The 23,605-nt window shown below is 43.5% G+C and overlaps 1 protein-coding gene across 3 annotated transcripts in view; it reads left to right on the top strand.

Moving 5' to 3' along the window:
• The first annotated feature begins 412 nt into the window (after nucleotides 1-412).
• Nucleotides 413-23,605, top strand: part of UBE3C (ubiquitin protein ligase E3C) — a 146,125-nt gene continuing 122,932 nt past the window's right edge. For 2 of the 3 annotated variants that reach the window (XM_069729725.1, XM_069729723.1), the window contains exons 1-8: nucleotides 413-499; nucleotides 4,163-4,272; nucleotides 9,759-9,812; nucleotides 10,174-10,248; nucleotides 15,602-15,742; nucleotides 17,125-17,240; nucleotides 19,253-19,410; nucleotides 22,824-22,977. In XM_069729725.1, coding sequence (XP_069585826.1) covers nucleotides 4,207-4,272; nucleotides 9,759-9,812; nucleotides 10,174-10,248; nucleotides 15,602-15,742; nucleotides 17,125-17,240; nucleotides 19,253-19,410; nucleotides 22,824-22,977 — 764 coding nt within the window. In that variant the 5' untranslated portion in view covers nucleotides 413-499; nucleotides 4,163-4,206. Of the gene's footprint in view, nucleotides 500-1,717; nucleotides 1,824-4,162; nucleotides 4,273-9,758; nucleotides 9,813-10,173; nucleotides 10,249-15,601; nucleotides 15,743-17,124; nucleotides 17,241-19,252; nucleotides 19,411-22,823; nucleotides 22,978-23,605 lie in introns of those variants that run through there. The other variant, XM_069729724.1, reaches the window with a different exon arrangement.

Raw genomic sequence — 23,605 nt, 5'->3', positions numbered from 1 at the left:
ATAACACAACTGAGATTAGAGGGTGACTTTCCGCCTGGTGCCGCACAGAGAACATTGTCTGCTGGGCCTGGCCGTCCACCTCTGTCACCACAGCAGCAGCCACGGCTCCAGCACACGTGGACAGCCGCAACCCCTGACTGTGACTGGCAGCAGCGCGACCTCCATCGAAGTCACGTGGTGCAGACGTCACGTGTGAGGTAACGTCGTAAACATCCTTTAGGAATGAGGCGGCGCAGCTCTAGAGAATCGCTGTCTTGTTTTTTTTTTCAACAAAGCTTTATTAATCCGTAACACTACCCAGTGACGTCAATACGCAGCAGGAAGACATGTGATTGACAGTCGCTTTCCTCCAACCAGAGGCAGAGGCTACTTGCCGGTAGCAACCAATGTTATGAACAGACTGAGCCGGGTTGCTAGGGGCCGGACTTCCGTTGTCAAGGGAAATGTGCAGAGCTGCTGCTGTTTTTGTTGCTGAGTGGTGCTCGGTCTGAGCTCTCAGGTAACGAGTCACCTGTGATAGAGCCGGGGAGGGAGGACCGGGGCGGACGGGCCGGTGGCAGCCATAGTCCGGCACGTCGTGTAGTGCTGGCTTCCTTCCCGTGTCATGTGTCCGCGCTGCTGAGTCATATGTGACTGGGAAACCCCCAGGGTCGCCCTAATGTGGGAGATAGCGCTGTGACGTCAGAGGCGTGACCTCACTGGCCTTGGTGCTGTGCAGGGAGCCTGTGTGCAGCAGCCATGGGGCTCATGGTGGCCTGTGGTGGATGCAGCCTGCTGTACCTATTGCCCATTGTCGCCTCGCCCACAGCACTGCTTCTATCACCCACCTATGTGTTCCTCAGAGTAACAGAGTCCCTATAGAATAAGTGGTGCCAGCGCCCGCTGACCGCCATGCGAACAAGTCCCACAGGGCCCAGGGATTGAAAGTTGGCTGATTAATGGGGTTTCCTGATCAGGAGAAGTTATCACCCGTCCATTGATTACTTCATAATGGGGGATTCCGATTGCCGGGACCTCATAGATCACCAGAACAGGGCGCTTTTACTGCTCCATTCATTCTCTATGAAGTGACCTAGCTTTCTCCATCAGTCCTATAGAAAATGAATGGAGCGACTGTCTGGCGAGCGCTTCTCTGCTGCAGTCAGATGGCTGTATAAATCAGAGTGCAGCTCTCCTGACCTAGAAATCTATGAAGCATCACAAGGGCCCCCAGCCGGGCCGCTCTTCATTCTCACTCTCATTTATAGGGCCGTCTGACTGCGCCCTGACAGGGATAAAAGTTCCCTGTTCTGGCGATCAGTGGTGGTCTCATCTGTCAGACCCCCACTTATTAACACTTTCCAACAAGAATACCTCTTTATGTTCTCAGAAAATGTTTTTTTTTTTCATTATAGACAGTGGAACTTTTCTTGCACTACAACACATTTATATCCGTGTAATTGTCACTATACAGTAATGTCAATCTGCCTTAATCATTAATGCCTCACAATAATCAATAAACCTGTAATATGAATGTATGATGGACAGTTCCCTTTAAGTAGTCCTGGGGTGCAGAGCTTTGCAGAAGAGGCTTTTTCAAGTCAACGCTACTGCTGTGAGGTTAACCATACCACAGGGGCCACATAAGGGCCAGCTGAGACAAGCTTGTGTCTGGGAATTCTTCAATTAGTTTTACTACTTGTCAAACTGAAAATGATAACCATGTATTGCAGATCTATAAATGTCCAGTACTCAAAGGGATTGTCCATGCGTATGCCTGAGCTGATCAGACCTCGGATGTGGAGAGGCTCTAGGGCACATTGAGTGTTATGGCTACTGACTAGGTACCAAGATATATTTCTTTCCTGAACCAAAACCCTGAGAGAATTGACATTCTGCAGATTTACCATAAATCTGCACCAAATCTCCTCTGTAATAAACGTGTGGATGAGACTTCAGGATTCTCATTCACTTTGTTGACATCAGACACCCTTCCAAGTTTTGTGAAAAAAACTGCACAGAAAAAGCATGCCAAAACTGAGACATGTGCACAGACCCTAAAAATGTACCTTAATGGATATGTTTATATTCATATAGATTATCATCAGAAAAACGCAAGTCAAATGAGTAATGTTTTCTTTGCGTTTTTTGCATCTGGTAAAAAAAAAATATTTGCTGAACTTTTTCACCTTTAAATAAAAAACAGATCTGATTTTTTTTTTTTTTTTAACACCAATGGATTCAATGGAAGTTTTTTTTTATGATTTTCTTTTCCAAGAAAAAAAAATTAATACGATCTCATGAATTCCCCACGTAATTTAAACAAAGTAAAACACAAACATAAAAAAGCAAATGGAAAATTTGGAATTACAAAAACATTGTGTGAATCAGGCCAATATGCTTTATAGGCTGAAATGGAAGGTCCAGATCTTGGCTTTCAACAAACATAATAGATGAAATATTGTATGTTTGCAGCTCAGCTTGTGCTAAGCTGTGGGGCTGTCAATGTGCGGGGAGAGGAGGGCGATCCAGGAATTCTTGACTCCTTGTCGGTACTGTATGAGGGATGTCCAGCTGCACAGCCATGCCAAAAGTCAGCCCCTCTATGCTACTTGTGGCCTAGATGCACAAATGATGAATTATCCAGCCATACATACTGTACAACCTGGCTGAGAACACAACATGCCAGTGTCTGACTGATAGCCGGTGTCTGATGATGGGACCCGGCTAATGATTTACTGGCTATGCTCCCTATATAAGTAAAGGGAGGATTGGGAAAGTACAATTATTCCAGCCCGAAGCATTTATCACCCGCTCATTGGATTGGTAGAGGTACGATGTATGGGATCCCCACTGACCGGCAGAATGGGGACCCGAGTCTCCCCATACTCAAGGAGGAAAGTGCATGGAGCGACTGTTGGCGACACACATGGACGACAGAGACCCTGAGTGTGCTTTTCCTTTACCACCAGCTGATGGACTGGTTCTTAAGGTACCTTCACACTGAACAACTTAACAACGATATCGCTAGCGATCCGTGACGTTGCAGCGTCCTGGATAGCGATATCGTTGTGTTTGACACGCAGCAGCGATCTGGATCCTGCTGTGACATCGTTGGTCGGAGCAGAAAGGCCAGAACTTTATTTCGTCGCTGGATCTCCCGCAGACATCGCTGAATCGGCGTGTGTGACGCCGATTCAGCGATGTCTTCACTGGTAACCAGGGTAAACATCGGGTTACTAAGCGCAGGGCCGCGCTTAGTAACCCGATATTTACCCTGGTTACCAGTGTAAATGTAAAAAAAACAAACACTACATACTTACATTCCGGTGTCTGTCGCGTCCCCCGGCGTTCTGCTTTCCTGCACTGTGTCAGTGCTGGCCGGCCGTAAAGCAGAGCACAACGGTGACGTCACCGCTGTGCTTTACGGCCAGCGCTTACACAGTGCAGGGAAGCAAAACGCCGGAGGACAGACACTGGAATGTAAGTATGTAGTGTTTTTTTTTTTTTTTTTTTACATTTACACTGGTAACCAGGGTAAACATCGGGTTACTAAGCGCGGCCCTGCGCTTAGTAACCCGATGTTTACCCTGGTTACCCGGGGACTTCGGCATCGTTGGTCGCTGGAGAGCTGTCTATGTGACAGCTCTCCAGCAACAACACAGCGACGCTGCAGCGATCGGCATCGTTGTCTAGATCGCTGCAGCGTAGCTAAATGTGACGGTACCTTTAGCCACAGTCAAAACTGGTTAGGGAAAAACGAACAGTAAATACAATTCTTTCTTTTGGCAAAAAAAAGAAAATCGAGATTGCTGAAAACAATAAAGCTAAAATCTGAATTGAGATCTAGTCATCAAAGGAGTTGTCCTACAATAGGCATGATGTTCCTGTTTACAGAAAATGGTGATAAATGCCTGATTGCAGGGGGAGGTGGGGTCTCCATTATCTAGGGATTATTATTTGTTTATTTATGATTATTTTTCCTAGACATGTAAGTTTTGGGTGTGACCGACTCCCTTTATTCACTTATCCTGTGGAAAGGTAATGTCCTTACAGGAATAACCCTTTTAATGGACAAAAAAAACAACCTAATTAAAAATAAGTAACGCTGTGCAATATTTAGATTGTTTTTTTTTTTGTTTTGTTTTATTGGATAATTTCTTCCTGACTTCTTTGTTTTTAGTGACCCTCCAACATCATATGTCCTAGATGGGATAAGCTGCAGCCATGTTCAGCTTTGAGGGAGATTTCAAAACCAGGCCAAAGGTATCACTGGGAGGAGCAAGTAGAAAGGTAAGAAATAATCACATTGTATTTTCATATAAGATTTGCCCCTCAAAAATACACTTGTGTCTGTGTGGCCAAATGTGTGTGCAGAGGGCAGCAATGGCCTTTGTGGTATGGAGACAGTAGTCCATCGGGCGCAGTGGTCCTGTCCTAGACATCGCCCTCATTCTATTATATCTTTGTAGAAGATATACTGTATACGTTTCTGATTATTCTTTGAGAGCTGTGCAGTACGGCTTTATTTAGGCCTCTCGTGTGCTGCTATAACAGAGACGCTCTGCAGGCATTATTCCAAATGTTGGGCAGGATGGCACAAATATAGCAGTCGGCATGTTATCCAGTTCATGATGAACAGGTGTCCGTGGCCTTGAAGGTATTTTCCACTTACTTGATCACGTAGAATGACATTTAACCAATTTTTAGAAAAGATTGTGTTGTTTCCCTTGTTGAATAGTAGTGGAGACAGCTAGTACTAATATTCTCCAATAAAGCCTTTGTATACAGTACAGACCAAAAGTTTGGACACACCTTCTCATTTAAAGATTTTTCTGTATTTTCATGACTGAAAATTGTACATTCACACTGCAGGCATCAAAACTGTGAATTTACACATGTGGAATTATATACTTAACAGAAAAAGTGTGAAACAACTGAAAATATGTCCTATATTCTAGGTTCTTCAAAGTAGCCACTTTTTGCTTTGATGACTGCTTTGCACACTCCTGGCATTCTCTTGATGAGCTTCAATATGTAATCACCGGGAATGGTCTTCCAACAATCTTGAAGAAGTTCCCAGAGATGCTTAGCACCCCTGTTTGGCCCTTTTGCCTTCACTCTGCGGTCCAGCTCACCCCAAATCATCTTGATTGGGTTCAGGTCTGGTGACTGTGGAAGCCAGCCAGCACCCCGTCACTCTCCTTCTTAGTCAAATAGCCCTTACACAACCTGGAGGTGTGTTTTTGGGTCAATGTCCTGTTGAAAAATAAATGATGGTCCAACTAAACGCAAACCGAATGGAATAGCATGCCGCTGCAAGATGCCATGCTGGTTCAGTATGCCTTAAATTTTTAATAAATCCCCAACAGTGTCACCAGCAAAGCACCATCACACCTCCTCCTTCATGCTTCACGGTGGGAACCAGGCATGTAGAGTCCATCCGTTCACTTTTTCTGCGTCGCACAAAGACACGGTGGTTGGAACCAAAGATCTCAAATTTGGACTCATCAGACCAAAGCATAGATTTCCACTGGTCTAATGTTCATTCCTTTTGTTCTTTAGCCCAAACAAGTCTCTTTTGCTTGTTGCCTGTCCTTAGCAGTGGGTTCCTAGCAGCTATTGTACCATGAAGGCCTGCTGCACAAAGTCTCCTCTTAACAGTTGTTGTAGAGATGTGTCTGCTGCTAGAACTCTGTGTGGCATTGACCTGGTCTCTAATCTGAGCTGCTGTTAACCTGCGATTTCTGAGGCTGGTGACTTGGATGAACTTATCCTCAGAAGCAGAGGTGACTCTTGGTCTTCCTTTCCTGGGGCGGTCCACATGTGAGCCAGTTTCTTTGTAGCACTTGATGGTTTTTGCCACTGCACTTGGGGACACTTTCAAAGTTTTCCCAATTTTTCAGACTGACTGACCTTCATTTCTTAAAGTAATGATGGCCACTCGTTTTTCTTTGCTGCTTTTTTCTTGCCATAATACAAATTCTAACAGTCTATTCAGTAGGACTATCAGCTGTGTATCCACCAGACTTTTGCTCAACACAACTGATGGTCCCAACCCCATATATAAGGCAAGAAATCCCACTTATTAAACCTGACAGGGCACACCTGTGAAAACCATCCCTGGTGACTACCTCTTGAAGCTCATCAAGAGAATGCCAAGAGTGTGCAAAGCAGTCATCAAAGCAAAAGGTGGCTACTTTGAAGAACCTAGAAAATAAGACATAATTTCAGTTGTTTCACACTTTTTTGGTCGCAGTTATTTTGGCTAAAGGTTGTGCAACCAAGTAATAGGCTGAGGGTGCCAATAGTTTTGTCTGGCCCGTTTTTGGAGTTTTCTGTGAAATGATCAATGTTTTGCTTTTTGCTTCATTCTCTTTTGTGTTTTTTCATTTAAGACAAATTAAATGAAGATAATAATAACAAAGAATTTGTGTTTGCAATCATTTTCAGGAAGAAACTGAGTATTATCTGACAGAATTGCAGGGGTGTCAATTCTTTTGACCATGACTGTATATATGTCAGTGAGACACATATATGTATATACTAAATGGTGGCCCGATTCTAACGCATCGGGTATAAGCCGGTAATTCAATTGCCGGCTTTTCCTATCTCCTTCTCAAACCCGACATGATATGAGACATGGTTTACATACAGTAAACCATCTCATATCCCTTTTTTTTTTTTTTTTGCATATTCCACACTACTAATGTTAGTAGTGTGTATGTGCAAAATTTGGGCACTCTAGCTATTAAATTAAAGGGTTAAATCGCGGACAAAATTGGCGTGGGCTCCCGCGCAATTTTCTCCGCCAGAATGGTAAAGCCAGTGACTGAGGGCAGATATTAATAGCCTGGAGAGGGTCCATGGCTATTGCCCCCCCCCCCTGCCCCTCCCCCCCCTCGGCTAAAAACATCTGCCCCCAGCCACCCCAGAAAAGGCACATCTGGAAGATGCGCCTATTCTGGCACTTGGCCACTCTCTTCCCATTCCCGTGTAGCGGTGGGATATGGGGTAATGAAGGGCTAATGTCACCTTGCTATTGTAAGGTGACATTAAGCCAGATTAATAATGGAGAGGTGTTAATTATGACACCTATCCATTATTAATGCAATAGTTAACTAATTTTACAACCAGAAGCCTGCTAATGCTGCCGCCCCTGCCTGTAATAACCCGGCGAATGAATGGAATGTAGGTCAATGACCTGTAGTTACCTCCAGTTGCGGTGATGCGCCCTCTGCTGGATGTCCTCATATGAACTCGAGCCTGGGAACTTTTCAGAATATTTTCCCACATATATAGACAGTATATATGTTTTTACAATTATTTGAGCCCATGGATCCATTGTATGTCCGTATGTCGGTTTTGCAAGCCTGCAAGAAAATCTCGCAGTACGGATGTCATACGGAGGATGCCATGCGCAAAATACTCTGACACACCCTGCCTACGGATGACATACAGACCACTATTTTGGGGACTTTTCTGCGTATTACGGCCGTAAATAACGGACAGTATTTTTATACGCTGAGTGTCAGGCCAGCATAAATCGGGCTGTAACAGGAACAAATGTATATGGCTGTAAAGTACCACCTCATTTGTGACAGCGTAGTTATTGGATAATTGTCTGCATCCCTGGTGGTCTAGGGCGGGAAGGGGGTTGATGTCAGTATTCTAAGTGGCTTAGAGCAGAAAAAACAGGTACTCTTACGTGATGGTGTCCACCAGGGAAGTCCTCTCTAGGTACGGCATTGTCTCTGTAGCTGGAAAGCTGAAGCTAAAATAGCTAGACATACCCTATCTCCCATGTCACCTTGTTTCTCACACAATGTTCACCATGACCTCCTCCCTTCAAATAGACTGCTGTCCATACACTTTCTCACAGACTGCTCTCCTTGGTCCACCCTCTCTCACACAGACTGCTCTCCTTGGTCCACCCTCTCTCACACAGACTGCTCTCCTTGGTCCACCCTCTCTCACACAGACTGCTCTCCTTGGTCCACCCTCTCTCACACAGACTGCTCTCCTTGGTCCATCCTCTCTCACACAGACTGCTCTCCTTGGTCCATCCTCTCTCACATAGACTGCTCTCCTCAGTTAGCACTTTCTCACAGATGGTTCTCCTCAGTTCGTCCATTCTCACAACGACTATTCTCCTTAGTCCACCCTTTCTCACACCGACTGTTCTCCTCGGTCTGCCCATTCTCACACGACTCCTCTCCTTGGCCCCCCCTTTCTCACACAGACTGCTTTCATTGGTCCCCCCCTTTCTCACATAGCCTGCTCTCCTCGGTCCACCATTTCTTACACACACTGCTTTCTTCGGTCAGCCCTTTCTCACACCGACTGTTCTCCTCGGTCCGCCCTTTCTCACATAGACACTTCTCCTCGGTTGGTCCATTCTCACACCGACTGTTCTCCTCGGTCGGTCCATTCTCACACCGACTGTTCTCCTCGGTCCGCCCTTTCTCACACCGACTGTTCTCCTCGGTCCGCCCTTTCTCACATAGACACTTCTCCTCGGTTGGTCCATTCTCACACCGACTGTTCTCCTCGGTCCGCCCTTTCTCACACAGACTGTTCTCCTCGGTCCGCCCTTTCTCACATAGACACTTCTCCTCGGTTGGTCCATTCTCACACCGACTGTTCTCCTCGGTCCGCCCTTTCTCACACCGACTGTTCTCCTCGGTCAGCCCTTTCTCACACCGACTGTTCTCCTCAGTCCGCCCTTTCTCACATAGACACTTCTCCTCGGTTGGTCCATTCTCACACCGACTGTTCTCCTCGGTCCGCCCTTTCTCACACCCACTGTTCTCCTCGGTCCGCGCTTTCTCACACCCACTGTTCTCCTCGGTCCGCCCTTTCTCACACCGACTCCTCTCCATTCTGTCTTCTGGCAGACTCAGTCACAATCTCTCCCCATCTGTCTCTCTTTACAATGACACCAAAGTTTGTATTAGGATATTGATCTGATTTTTCAGTTCCCTGTTCCTCCCTCCACTGATTATACAGATGAGAGCAGGGAGATAGGGATGACTGCACAGCTGTTTAACGGCTGCACAGTTCTCCCTATTATAATTATTATTATTATGAGTGCTCAGTCAGTTTTTGCTGGGGAATATTTTTCTTTAGCAAGGTGAGTAAGGCTTCTTTCACACTAGCGTCGGAATCTCCCCGTCGCAATGCGTCGGGGAGAGATTCCGACGCTAGCGTTTGTTGCATTGCACAATGGGTGCAGCGGATGCATTTTTCCGGCGCATCCGCTGCCCCATTGTAAGGTGCGGGGAGCTGGGGGTGGAGTTCCGGCCGCGCATGCGCGGTCGGAAAAAGCGGTCCGTCAGGAGAAAAAACGTTACATGTAGCGTTTTTTTCTCCCGACGGTCCGCAAAAGCACGACACATCCGTCGCTCGACGGATGCGACGTGTGGCAATCCGTCGCAAATGCGTCATCAATGCAAGTCTATGGGAAAAAAACGCATCCTGCAAGCACTTTTGCAGGATGCGTTTTTTCTGCAAAACGACGCATTGTGACGGATTGCAGAAAACGCTAGTGTGAAAGTAGCCTAAGGCTGCCTGGTGGCTAAAGGGAAGAAGTGTTGATTACTTGATTATGTTTCACATACTGTTGATCTGTTAGTATACTAAATGTCTTTTCTAAAAAAAACTTCATCTCTAAAATTGAATTTGGATTTTAGCAGTCTTTTGAGTGTACGTATGATGCCTCCATCTAAGATATTGGATGAAGATTGTATATTTTAACACTTTTTAAATTTACCTTCTAGGAAGAAAAAGCTTCTCTGCTTCATCGAACCCAGGAAGAAAGGCGAAAGAGGGAGGTAGGATAATGCTAATGAATCTTTAGTGTTATCATCTCCATTGGTTTTTAGCTAAAATCTCTAAAGAATATGCCAGCTACAAATAATGTGGTGTGAAAAAAAAGTTCTATGTGTACACATGTTCCATTACCTGAATGAAGCTAATGTGCAGCCCTTTGATGGAGGGCCGCAACCACATTATGTTCTCTGCTACTGGATCTTGTTAGTAGAAAATTGCTAATTTGTAAGTGGATATTGTTTATTCGTTCTGTAGTATAGTTTCACGCTATTAGTTTAGGGTCTATTCACCATGTTATGATTGTGAAAATAAGTGATGAACTGATGAATTCACAGGAATCTGATTTAATGATTTATCTTACAGGAAGAAAGGAGAAGACTGAAGAATGCAATAATTATCCAGTCCTATATTAGAGGATACAAGGATAGAAAGCAGCAAGTATGTACTGTATTGTACTGTTGTATTCAACGTTTCTACTGCTGATTGGCCTGTAAGACAGTGTTATGCTACATCTTCACATTCGTGGGTCACAGTCTGAGTATGGACTGACCTCCGGCTCTTGCTCCGAACTTGACAGCCTCATATATGCCTTGGCTGTGAGGTCTAGGGGAGGAGACTTGCAGCCAGTCCATGCCTCATAGTCCGTACTTTGACCGTGACATTTGATGTGTCAATGCGGAGTTAGGCTCCAGCTAATGAAAATCCTAAACTGGCAGTGCAAGTATTGCATTGAGAGGACTCTGGTGGTGTTCAGTGACTGGTTCTCCATTACTTTCTACCCTCAGTTGCAAAAAAAAAGTACTTGACTTAATGAAGACAGATACCTTTTAAAGGGGTAATCTGGCGTTGCTCACGTCCACATCAGGAGGTGAACGGTTTTGGTGACTTTAGTTCTACAGATATTTTTTTTTTAAATTCGTTTATTAAACAACAACAAAATTAAGACATACATGGTTGGCATATATTCAGATCAGGACATACACAGTAAACCTAATATCTATGAAGAAAACAATAAAAGTAGCACAAGATATTACAGTATGTCTAAAGTAGTTACCTAAGACTTAAAACTTAAAACAATCCTAGTGCCATAACAATCTCCATCTCATTAATAATTCAGTATCAGAACGTAGTGCGAACCTATGCAAAATCCATCTTAAACTCTATCAAATTGGAGCTAGGCCATTACCCAAGTGATGACATAGTGAGGTACGACGAGTTCCATACATCCCAAATTTTATTAAATTTCCCTAAACAGCCCAGATTCTGGTATAACGTTTGTTCATAAGGTATCACTGAGTTTACCAACTTCACCCAAGCTCTGAGAGTTGGATGTGTGTTGTCCATCCAGCGTAGGGCTATCATTTTCCTTGCTGAGAAAAGTGTATCTGTCAAAAAAATTTGAGTATGATGTCCCCATATCTCTTCTTCCAAAACTCCAAATAAACACACCAATGGATTCAAAGGAAAGGGAATGTGCATAAGGGAGGACAACAACGAAGTCACCACTTTCCAGAAAGATGGGATAATTGGACAGCCCCATATCATGTGTATAAAATCTGCATCCATTGTGTAGCATCTAAGGCATTCTGAAGATTGAGACCATCCTATTTTGAACAATCTTAATGGGGTCAAGTATAATTGGTGTATGATATACTTTTGGATCATTTTATTGTTGGCCGAAGGGGATACTTTGGTTGGGGACTCAAGAATTGTTTCCCAGTCCTCATCTTGAAGATCAGGAACCAGAAGTTTCCACTTTTCTTTAATTGGAAGTAAAGCTGAGTCAGCGCCCGTGGACAACATATATGTATATAGTGCAGAGATAAGACCGCATGGTCCCTGCGATGTAAGGATCCCTATCAATGGGAAGCATGATATTTGTTGCATCACATTTATACTGTGCATATGTTATTGGATCGCTCTCCTAAGCTGCAAATAGCGAAATACTTGGGATTTAGGGACGTTATATTTAATTTGCATTTTCTCAAAAGACATCAGAAAGCCCTGTTCATATAGATCAATAATTGAAGAAACACCATATGATATCCAGAACTGAGCGGATGGATGATTCAATAACCCTGGGAAATATTCATTGTTCCATAATGGCATTTCAGCTGCAATTCCATCAACGTGGATTACTTTTTTAACCTGTTTCCAAATCAATCGCGCCAATCGGAGTAGCGGTGGTAATTTAAGGGAGTTAGGTTTATTTATTTCTAAAAAAAAAAAACAGCGGGCAATCAATCCTTGCAGCATGAGCCAAATGGATCTCTGAGTTTGATAAATAACCCCCAGGCATCCATTTACCCAAAGCTCTAAGTTAGCCAGCCAAATAGTACAGAAAAAAGTCTGGAAACGCCGCTCCTCCCATTTGTTTGGATCTGTGTATGGTAGATAAGTTAAGTTTAGGTCTAGCCTTCCCCCATATAAAGGATGACGTTAGAGAGTTTAAGCTTGAGAAAAAGGATTTAGGGACTGGTGCAGCACTATGTTAGAGGGAATAATTGAAATTCGGAAGTAATATCATTTTAACTAGATTTATGCGTCCAGAAACAGACAATGGTAATTTACTCCAAATGGTGAACTTGTGTTTGACTAGGTCTAGCAACAGGAAAATATTGAGCTGCAGATCAAGTCTGCTGCATTGTGAAATAATTATTCCCAGGTATTTTAAAATTAGATACAACTGGTAATGGGGATAACATTTCAAGATGATCTGTTGGGACATGGGAGAGAGGCATTAAAGCAGATTTATCCCAATTGATGTATAACCCGGAGTGCGTACTAAATCCATCTATAGTAGTGATCACATGTGGCAGCGTCTCCTCTACTTCATCCATAAATACTACCATATCATCCGCATATAGACCAGTAATGTCTGTGCGGCCTGCTATTCTAATGCCCTGAATAGATGCGGTGGATCTCATACGTATCGCTAGTGCTTCATTCGCAAGGGCAAAGAGGGCCGGAGAAAGAGGGCAGCCCTGACTTGTTCCCCTTTCCAAGGAGAGTGTTTCAGATACAGAATTATTAATAATTATCCGGGCTTTTGGTTTCAAGTATATTGCGTGAATCCATTTTTAAAATTTAGGGCCAAATCGATACTTCTGTAGACATGCAAATAGGAAAGGCCATTCAAGGGAGTCAAAAGCCTTGGCCGCGTCCAGCGAGGCCATGGCCCACTTATTCTCTAGTACCATCGAACTATATTGGGCTATTGACTGAACTCTCCTGATATTAATAGACGTACTTTTACCCGGCATAAATCCAGTCTGGTCTGGGTGTATTATGTCCAATATTACCGTATTTAACCTAGTGGCCAGGATTTTAGTAAAAATTTTGTAGTCCACATTTACTAAGTAGATGGGACGATATGATCCATACTCCAGAGGGTCCTTCCCATCTTTTTTTTAAAACTATAATAGTTGCTCCATAATAGGAGTCTGGTAAGGAACCCCCCCCCTCCAAATCCCCTGAAATACTTTCATAAGGATTGGCGCTAAATTGTCTCGATATTTCTTATACAATTCTATGGGAAATCCATCTGGACCGGGTGCTTTTCCAGAAGCCAGATCTGCTATGGCCACATTTATCTCTTCAAGAGTAAAATCTGCATCTAAGAAAGCCTGTTGTGTAGGACTCAGAGTAGGGAATTCTATGTCTGATAAATAATTTAGACAGTCCATAGTATCAAAGTATACTATGTATAGTTCTGTATAGTTCTTTATAATACTTATGAAAACATTGAAGTATGCCTTCTGTCAAAGTAACTATTGAACCATCTGGTTCCCGAATTTTAAGTATAGTGTTAGATGCATTGTGTTGACGCACCATAAATGCCAGAAGTTTACTAGACTGGTTTCCTAGTTCAAAATACGCCTGTCGAGTAAAAAACAGCTTGCGCTTAGATTTAGTGTCAGTATACTGGCTATGTAGTCTATACGAAAGTAACCATTCAGCTCTGTTTGCACTTGTTTGATTAGCTATGTAGGCTGCTTCTGAGTCTCTCAAACGCCTCTCCATATCGTCATCCTCCTGTGAGGTCTTACGTTTAATATATGAGATTGTAGAGGATAAACAACCACTCAGGTATGCTTTAAGAGCATCCAAAAAAATATTAATATTGTGTCGGTCTGGATGGGATGAGACTAAACAGTCCAGCTGGTCTGTGATTCTGTCATTGGGCCCTATCCGTTTCAGCCAAAATGGGTTTAATTTCCATACTATGTTGCTGTTCGTATGACTAAATCTAAGTTTAAGAATTACCGGGCTATGATCCGAAATACCTCTACTCCCATGTTTCACCTCCCCCACCCATATCGCCAGATTACTGGATCCAAATATGTAATCTAACCGGGACAGAGTGCATCTAACGGATGAATGACAGGTAAATTCTCTAACATCTGGATGGTGCGTTCTCCATAAATCTGACCAACCAGTTCCTTCCATAAGTAGTGATAACCGAAACGGAGAAGAGGTCACTTCCGAGGCCACGTTGTCCAATCTGAGCCTATCCAAGCAATCGTCCATAACCAAATTGAAATCTCCCATGCACATAACATGTGCGGTCCAATAAAGAGGGTACCATCTCTGAACACAGAGTCCGGTATAGGTATATATCGGGCCGGGTAGATCATTGAAAAGATTATGTTCTTTTCTCTGAGCTGCTTCTTTATCACCATGAACTGAGCCCGTTGCTTTTGACGTTCCATTGAAAAATCTGGAAAAATTGAAATAGTGGCATTGGTAAATTTGATGGGGCTCTTTTGCCTTGCCTTTCGAAGTATAGCATCCCTTTCCCTGCAGTTGAGAATACGCACCAAAAACGGTCTCGGTGGAGCGCCCGGAGGAAGAGGCCTTGTAGGAACCCTGTGGGCCCTCTCCACAGAGAAAGTTGAGGAGAATTCATCCCCTAGTGTATCTTTGAGCCAATTCTCCAAAAATTGCTCAGGTTGTTGACCTTCTGAGCGTTCAGGCAGCCCAATAATACAGACATTGTTACGACATAGTCTGTTTTCTAGATCATCCGCCTTCTGCTTCCAAGCATTTATAGAGCCAGATACTTTGGTCAGTTTAGTCTCCAAAGGTATGGAATTGTCTTCCAGGCGAGATATCCATGATTCAACTTCCGTAATCCGGCCAATCATAGTTTGCATATCTTGCCGGAGGCGTCCCAACTCGGAGTGTACCTCCTCTATTTTCCCAGACAGGGATGTCCCAGTGAAGGATATAGCTTGCATCAGCTGTTCAGATGCCTGTTTTAAAGTTACATCCTTTTGTTCCTCTCCCTCCTCACTATCAGAAGTGTGTTTTTTCCGCTGTCCTGTAGATTTGACCCCAGATGAGCTGTCTTTATGCAATCGCAGGTTATCAGAGGGGTCAGGTCGCACATATTTTTTCAGCTTCTCAGATGCACTTGAATTTCTTGAACGGTTCATAAAGTCTTGAGATTACAGCAGGTATCACGTCAGTAGAATTTAGACAGTATAAACCTGTCGTGCCAGCGTATAGTAGTATAAACAATTGCACTCAAAGCCACCATAAAGCTTGCAAGCTCTTAGTACTATAGATATTTGCATGCGCAAGCAGCAGGTATTGTGCAGAGCCTATTCTACTGCAGCTGGCGCGCACGAGAACATGAGTTATCTGTAGACAGGGCTGTGAAGTCGGTGTAAAGTGGACCAACTCTGACTCCTAAAATATATAATGCATTGGGTACCATAGTCCAGTGCAGGATGTGCTGTAAATAAAAAGTGATGCTAACTTTGTAATGCTTCTCCCTCCTCCTTAGTACTCCATCCAAAGAAGCGAGTTTGATTTCTGTGCTAGCTCAGCAACTTCCAGTATACCTTCAGCAGATGGAAAAAACCTTACACTTCTTGTGCGGAAACTGCTCTTTTTTTACAAACAGACTGAAGATTCAAAGCGTTTGGTAAGGTCAATGATAAAGTGCAATCAACCTCACCGTGAAATAAGAATCCCTCTTTTTGTTGGCAGCACACTCTATAACTCTATAATGATGTGGATACTAATCCGAAGTTTTGTGTTATATTACATTATCACTGGTAGCCAGAGAGCTACTGCCACCAGGTTATTGTAAGAGATGAAGAAAGTGGCGCCATGCTCCTGTAGTTACATGTAACATAACTGATGGTCTTTCCATTGTCAGAACAGAACAGCCTCTTCTTTCTGATCTGATAAAATACATTATAAGTTGGACAGCCTGTTGTAAATTAATGCTTAGGTTCAAGATGTTGTCCAGGAACTTACCTCTATAGAGGAGGACATCAGTGTAAGTTTCTGGAAAACCCCTTTAATTTTATGTTTTTCAATCTGCAATTTTGTTTACTTTTATGGTGTTTTCCGATCTTATAGAGCGAAAAAAACAGAAAAGTACCTAAGTCTATCTGAATGCTGGCACAATAATTCCTCCGTAGCTGAGAAGTAACTTGTATTTTAATTATATTGCCCAGCTCGGTATAGCACATTTGTTCTGATGGCAGTCGTGATGAGTGATGTGAGTGTTATCACCCCTCCCCCCATACACGTCAGATAATTCTGCTGAGATCTCGCTCAATTTCCACATACCCAGGAAATTCTGACATTGCGATTCTTCTGTCCTGTGTCCTCATTTGCCGGGAGACCCCCCACACATATTAGGCTTTCAGACAATCCTGCCGATATTGGTGGGTTCGGCTGACTTTGTATATGGGGTCCTTAAGGGTATAAAAAGCCATGTAAGTAGGGGAGCAGCAGGCATCTCTGGGCATTAGTCAGCAACTAACCTTAGTGCACTTAGGCTACGTTCACACTAGCGTTCGGCTAGTGTGCGTCGCGCTAGCGTCGGGCGACGCAGCGGCGACGCACGCGTCATGCGCCCCTATGTTTAACATGGGGGACGCATGCGTTTTTGCTTGTTGCGTTTTCCGACACGTGCGCCTTTTTTGACGCTAGCGTCGGACCAAGAAAACGCAACAAGTTGCATTTTTCTTGCGTCCGATTTTCGTCAAAAAACGACGCACGCGTCGAAAAACGCAGCGTTTTTGCGTGCGTTTGCACGCGTTTTTCGGTGCGTTGTGCGTCGCGTCGCCGACGCAGCGGCGCACAACGCTAGTGTGAACGTAGCCTTACACAATTTTAAGATCGGAAAATCCTTTGAGGCTAGAATCCCTGGTCAAAAGGTTATGAACAAAAATCTTTCCAATTTAGAAGTTGTGCTTTCGCTAGAAGGATGGTTTCCTTGAGTTAATTTTCCTCTTAATCAGGCCATGTCATTTAGAGGCCACTTAGTATTTTTGTTCTTCTTCTTTATAGATATGGATTTGTCAGAACTTGATAAAACATAATTCCCTGTTTGTAAAACAACTCATCGGCCCAGACAGACTTACTTGTCTGTACCAAATCAAGAGGCTCTTGGGGTTATGTTGTAGGTAAGTAGATCACAATTGGTATTTTATTCATGCAATACTTGAAAGGAATCTATCAGCAGGTTTTTGGTATATAATCCGAGAGCAGCATGGTATAGGGTCTGAGAGCCTGATTCAAGTGATGTCTCACTTGCTGGCCTGCATGCTGTCATTTTGATATACGGTAATCGCAGTTTTCTCTGCTGCAGAGCTCAGAATGCTGAACCCTGTATAATCCCGCCCACATCACTGATTGGCAGCTCTCTGTGTACACTGTATAGAAGGCTGCTAATCAGTGATGGGGGCGGTTTACGCAAAGCTGTTGACTAGGAGGCATGGGATACCTAGTCCTTAGTGATCATCTTCTGATAACACAGTTATTTTATTGAGACTTCATTTCATAGCCACATTGCTGGAATCAGACTTTGTCACTACATTTTACAGCTTTCAGATTACATAGTAAAAACCTGCTGACAGATTCCCTTTAAAATGAGTTCCAGATACAACTGTGCGTTTCTGTACTCATGGGGATACAGAACAGCTGCGCTCAACGTTTTCTGTAGCCGCACCTACCATCTTAGCATCTTAGTATTCACTTAAGTAGTTCTATGTAGAAGGGCCAATGACATGCCTAGACATTGCAAACAGAAGAATCAAAAGGAGAGTACTAGGGATAGTCTCCATATACTTACATGTAGTTGCAAGCTCGAAGCCCGAGGCTGCACTACCGGCGATTTTTTCTTTTTTCTTTTTTTTAACTGTAAGGGTATGTTTACACTGCCGCTTTTTCTGACCGTTTTTGAGCAGCTCTGCTCCCCAGACTACAAAAAAAAGTGCTCATAAAACACTCAAAAGACTCTTCCTATTCATTTTGTTGCAAAACCGATTTGCTTTTTACATATTCAGGCTTTTGAGGGTCTTTTCAAAGATTCCTGGCTTTCAAAAACACCTGAAGTCAAGGAAGTACATGTCCCTTCTTTGAAGTGCCTTTTGATGGAAAACACTCCAAACTAGGCAATCAAAGCGCTTCAAGAAAAAAATTGCAAGAACACTTGAAAATTTCTCCAAAGACCTCTCTAGGCAAATCAAACCCTCTTCAAAAACTTCCCAAAAAAGGTTGGAAATCAGAAAACATGGAATGGTGGCATCAGAATCTCTTAATAGTGCAGCACCAGGCTTTGGGCCTGTAACACACAATTTAAACATTTTTTTTTTTTTTAGATTTAAGATCTGATTTCCATTACGTATTGATATTTGAGCACGGTGGATCAGTGTAGATTTTTGCAGCACTGGGGTCCTGGGTAAAAATCCCACCATCAACAACATCTGCAACGAGTTTGTATGTTCTCCCCATATTTGTTTGGGTTTCCTCCCACGCTCCAAAGACATACCGATAGGGAAGCTAGATTGTGACCTCGATGGGGACAATCATAATAATGTCTGTAAAGTGCTGTGGAATTAATGGTGCTATATAAGCAAAGCATAACAATAATAATACATTAAAATGTTTCTCACATAATAATATGTTTGATAATGGAACATGCAAGGTAAAGTCTGACACTACAGGGGTTTTACGCCATGTTTTTTTTAATTCTGGCCAAAGGTAAGGAATCTATATATAATAATGAAAGGCGTGTTACTTTCCCCTTCGAAACCTCCGGTGATGACGTCCAGTCTATTCAGTCACCTGACCACTGAAGTTGTAGGATCAGATGACAGATGGACTTCATGTCCATTTTCAAAAAGGGGTTGAAAATTCCCTTTTGAACTTCTCACGCAAAACTTGTTTCTTAACGGTAGCAGCCTAGAATAGTCTTTTTGCATTGTACAGCTGCCTAATGACTGTACGGCCTGAGAACACGTCAGTGCACTGTGTGGTTAATCATTCTTAGTTCTACATCTGTCTCATATCTATCAGAGCATTTTACAGCAGTTCAGTAGAAACAATGTCCAATCACATGCATAAAGATTGATTTCCGAAACGCTCCTCTATATAAAATCATGTTTATCTTTCCCTTTAACTTTCTTCAATGTAGGTTATTACAGCAGTGCTACGATGACAACCTCAATGTTGCACTACCCATGAGAATGGTTGAAGTTTTTTCATCAGAAAACACTTTCTTGCCTGTCCTAGAGGACGCCATGACTGTGTCCTCATTAGTTGAACAAATTTTGCACTACATGATTCAGAAAGGTAGGTGAATTGCACAGGTGATTTCTATTTTGGGGGGGGGGGGGGGGGGGGGCTAGAATACAGCTTGGTATCCATAAAAGATATATATTTAGGTAAAAGCCAAATAAAATACATTTTATTGCACTTGGTCTATGGGTCTAATGAAGCTAGCGGAGCGCTGTGTTCGGCTAGCTCCATGAATCCAATAGACAATGAATGGAGTGGTTACATGCTTGTGGACACAACGCCACTAATCTCATGATCGCTATGAATCCCCAGTAATCAGGTACTTATCATTTTTTGTGTAGATAAGTTGTAATTGTGGGACAACCCCCTTTATTGCTGACAAAGTCTGATTCTTTAGCAACTCCCCTCTTAAAAGTTACTTTTTGCCTAGTTAAAATTAAAAGGGTTGTCTTGTGTTAGTATGTTAGTAAATGGGAAAAATTGCAAAGTGCTTGTTAAAACAAAATGTAAAATTAAAAAGGCTTTGTTAAAGGGAACTTGTTACCAGGAAAAAACATTATTAACCCAGAGATATGGCGTTAATCTGCAGGGTAATAGCGTTCTTAACCTGCCCAGCACCTGCACTTAGGGTACCGTCACACAGTGCAATTTTCATCGCTACGACGGCACGATCCGTGACGCTCCAGCATCGTAACAATATCGCTCCAGCGTCGTAGACTGCTGTCACACTTTGCAATCTACGACGCTGGAGCGATAATTTCATGACGTATGTGCGATGTAGAAGCCGTTGGTTACTATGCGCACATCGTATACGATATATGTTACACCATGCGATCATGCCGCCACAGCGGGACATTAGACGACGAAAGAAAGTTTCAAACGATCTGCTACGACGTACGATTCTCAGCGGGGTCCCTGATCGCAGGAGCGTGTCAGACACTGCGAGATCGTAACTATATCGCTCGAACGTCACAAATCGTGCCGTCGTAGCGATCAAAATTGCACTGTGTGACGGTACCCTTAGCCAAACACTGCAGGGAGAAAATGAACTTTAATCTTCCCGGCAGTGTTCCGGCTTTAGTAACAGCACTGGCGCTGATTCAGCCACTGCTCTGAGTATAGATAGCAGCGGCTGTAACCGTGCCCCCGGCCATGACTGGCAGCCGGCCCTAATGCAGAGTCAGTGTCAGTCGGGCCACTATCTATACTCAGAGCAGTGACTAAACCAGCACTGGCGGGGAGAAAATGAACTTAACTGACCGCCGGCACCAATGCAGAGCAAGTGTCACTCATGGCCGGGGATGCGGTTACAGCCGCTACTTTATATACTCAAAGCAGTGACTAGTTCAGTGTTGGCCCTGCCCCTGTAATTGAAACCGGAATGCTGCTGGGGGAAATAAGTTCATTTTCTCCCTGCAGTGTTCAGATAAGTGCAGGCGCCAAGCGGGTTAATAGCACTATTAACCAGATTAATCCCATATCTGCAGGTTAATAGTGTTTTTTTTTGGTTACAGGTTCCCTTTAGGACAACTAATGATCTTGGTATGTTAGAATATATTCTCAGCTGAAATCCTCCTTATAATCTACGGTGTATATATATAATTGTCTAAGGTCCACTTCCGTCTGTTTGTCTGTTTTCCACTTCCGTCTGTCTGTAAAGGAAATCCCGCGTCGTTGATTGGTCGCGGCCAAGCCGGCCGCGACGAATCAGCAACAGGCACAGTCCGGCCGCGAATTGACCCCTCCCTACTCCCCTCCAGTCAGCGCCCACATAGCGTTTTAGCAGTCCGTTAAATGGACTGCGTTACCCTGCGGCATAATGCGGTGTAACGCACTCCGTTAACGGTGCCATTAACCCTGTAAGTGTGACCAACGTTTTACTATTGATGCTGCCTATGCAGCATCAATAGCAAAAACATATAATGTTAAAAATAATAGTAAAAAAAAATCATTATATTCTCACCTTCCGTCGTCCGCGCCAGCCTTTCCCGCTCCTCGCGACACTCTGGTCCCAAGAATGCATTGCGGCAACGTAACATAGCGGTCTCGTGAGATGATGACGTAGCGGTCTCGCGAGACCGCTACATTATCACGGGTTATTGCTGTAAGGCATTACTGGGAACGGAGTGTCGTGACGAACATCACTAAAGGCCTGGGCTGGATCCGGGGGCCACCGGAAGGTGAGTATATAACTATTTTTTATTTTAATTATTTTTTTTTAACAGGGATATTGTGCCCACATTGCTGTATACTATGTGGGCTGTGTTATATACTACGTGGGCTGTGTTATATACTACGTAGGCTGTTGTATGTACTACGTGGGCTGTTGTATGTACTACGTGGGCTGTGTTGTATACTGCATGGGCTGTGTTATATACTGCGTGGGCTGTGTTATATACTGCATGGGCTGTGTTATATACTGCGTGGGCTGTGTTATATACTGCGTGGGCTGTGTTATATACTGCGTGGGCTGTGTTATATACTGCGTGGGCTGTGTTATATACTACGTGGCTGTGTTATATACTACGTGGCCTGTTATATACTGCGTGGCCTGTGTTATATACTGCGTGGCCTGTGTTATATACTGCGTGGGCTGTGCTATATACTGCGTGGGCTGTGCTATATACTATGTGGCTGTGCTATATACTACATGGCTGTGTTATATACTACATGGCCTGTGTTATATACTACGTGGCTGTGCTATATACTTCGTGGGCTGTGCTATATACTACGTGGCTGTGTTATATACTGCGTGGCTGTGTTATATACTGCGTGGCTGTGTTATATACTGCATGGCCTGTGTTATATACTACGTGGCTGTGCTATATACTACGTGGCCTGTGTTATATACTACGTGGCTGTGCTATATACTACGTGGGCTGTGTTATATACTACGTGGCTGTGTTATATACTACGTGGCCTGTGTTATGTACTACGTGGCTGTGCTATATACTACGTGGCTGTGTTATATACTGTGTGGCCTGTATTATATTTTTTTCCCTACTGCTCACTAAATAAATAAAAAAAACCTAGAATCTTGCATTTCTCATTCTGGCTAAAAGACCTTATAATAGACTTCCACTTTCTGTTCTTTAGAGAAGATTTTTAGCACTCTCATTATCAACACAGATAACCCCTCTAATTACTGTAGATAACACATGATCCAACATTCACAATGGGTGATGTTACTGGTTACCTTCTCTTGTCCCTTCACAGTGACCTTTGCCCAGATTAAAGCATGCTCAGATAAGGTTTGCATACAAATAAATAGGGTCATGATGAGTCTTATTTGCTAATGTCCATGTGAAGAATGGGAATCATTTTACATGTGAATGTTACAAGGATAAACTTGTGTGTTTCCTAGGCCAGCAAACCTGGTGTAATCCTATAGAAGCAGATACCTTACGGTAATAAGTCAGAGTGTCTTACCTTTTTCTAATGTAAATCTCCTGTCTTTTGTTTCTCAGGATACTACAGGTCACTTTTCTTGTTAATTAACAACAAACTTCCATCCAGCATTGAATATAGCGACGTCTCCAGAGTTCCTATAGCAAAGATACTCTTAGAGAATGTTATGAAACCATTGCACTTTATATACAGCTCCTGCTCTGACGGTGCGAGGTAGGATAGGACTCTGTCCCTGATTTATACTTACTGTTGAAATGTATCATGAGAAATGTTGCTGTCATCTGCTTGGACGGCCTTTGCAGGAGTGGTTGTTGTGCTTTGCATACATATGGATGTACTGTATGTTTATGCTCATAGCGACCCAAGTGAGAAGATTGAAGAACTTGTCAAACTTTTGGAATTCCCTGCCTTATAGTATTGGGCTAAGTTCTGTTAGACAGAAGAGCGGCCCCTGTACTGTTCATGGCACTTCTCACTTCCACATCATAGATGATCTGTGCCGATGCCGTTACGACTGCACACATTTGCCGAGACACTTGTACGATCGGCAGGTATCGTGCTCCAGTCCTTTTCTGATAAACAAGATACATGCCGATCGTGTGCCTGCCTCGTCAGGTGCGGGGATTTTACCTGCGTCTGACACGGACGTGTGCTGCCCCAGATCACCCCCCTAGCTCTTATTCATTTCTCTAGGGGTAGTCCACACAAGCAGAGCTTGTTCTCTTTCTCTGTTTGCAGGTATTGCTAAATCATGACTGATCTTTGGATCAACGTTTCTACTAGTAACACATGTGTAGACATGAAGTAATGTTCTGCTGATAACAATGATTCTTATAATCGG

Source organism: Ranitomeya imitator, chromosome 6 (assembly GCF_032444005.1).
Source record: "Ranitomeya imitator isolate aRanImi1 chromosome 6, aRanImi1.pri, whole genome shotgun sequence".
Taxonomy (NCBI): Eukaryota; Metazoa; Chordata; class Amphibia; order Anura; family Dendrobatidae; genus Ranitomeya; species Ranitomeya imitator.
The sequence above is the reverse complement of the archived record's forward strand: the minus strand, read 5'-3'. Positions and strand labels throughout refer to the sequence as shown.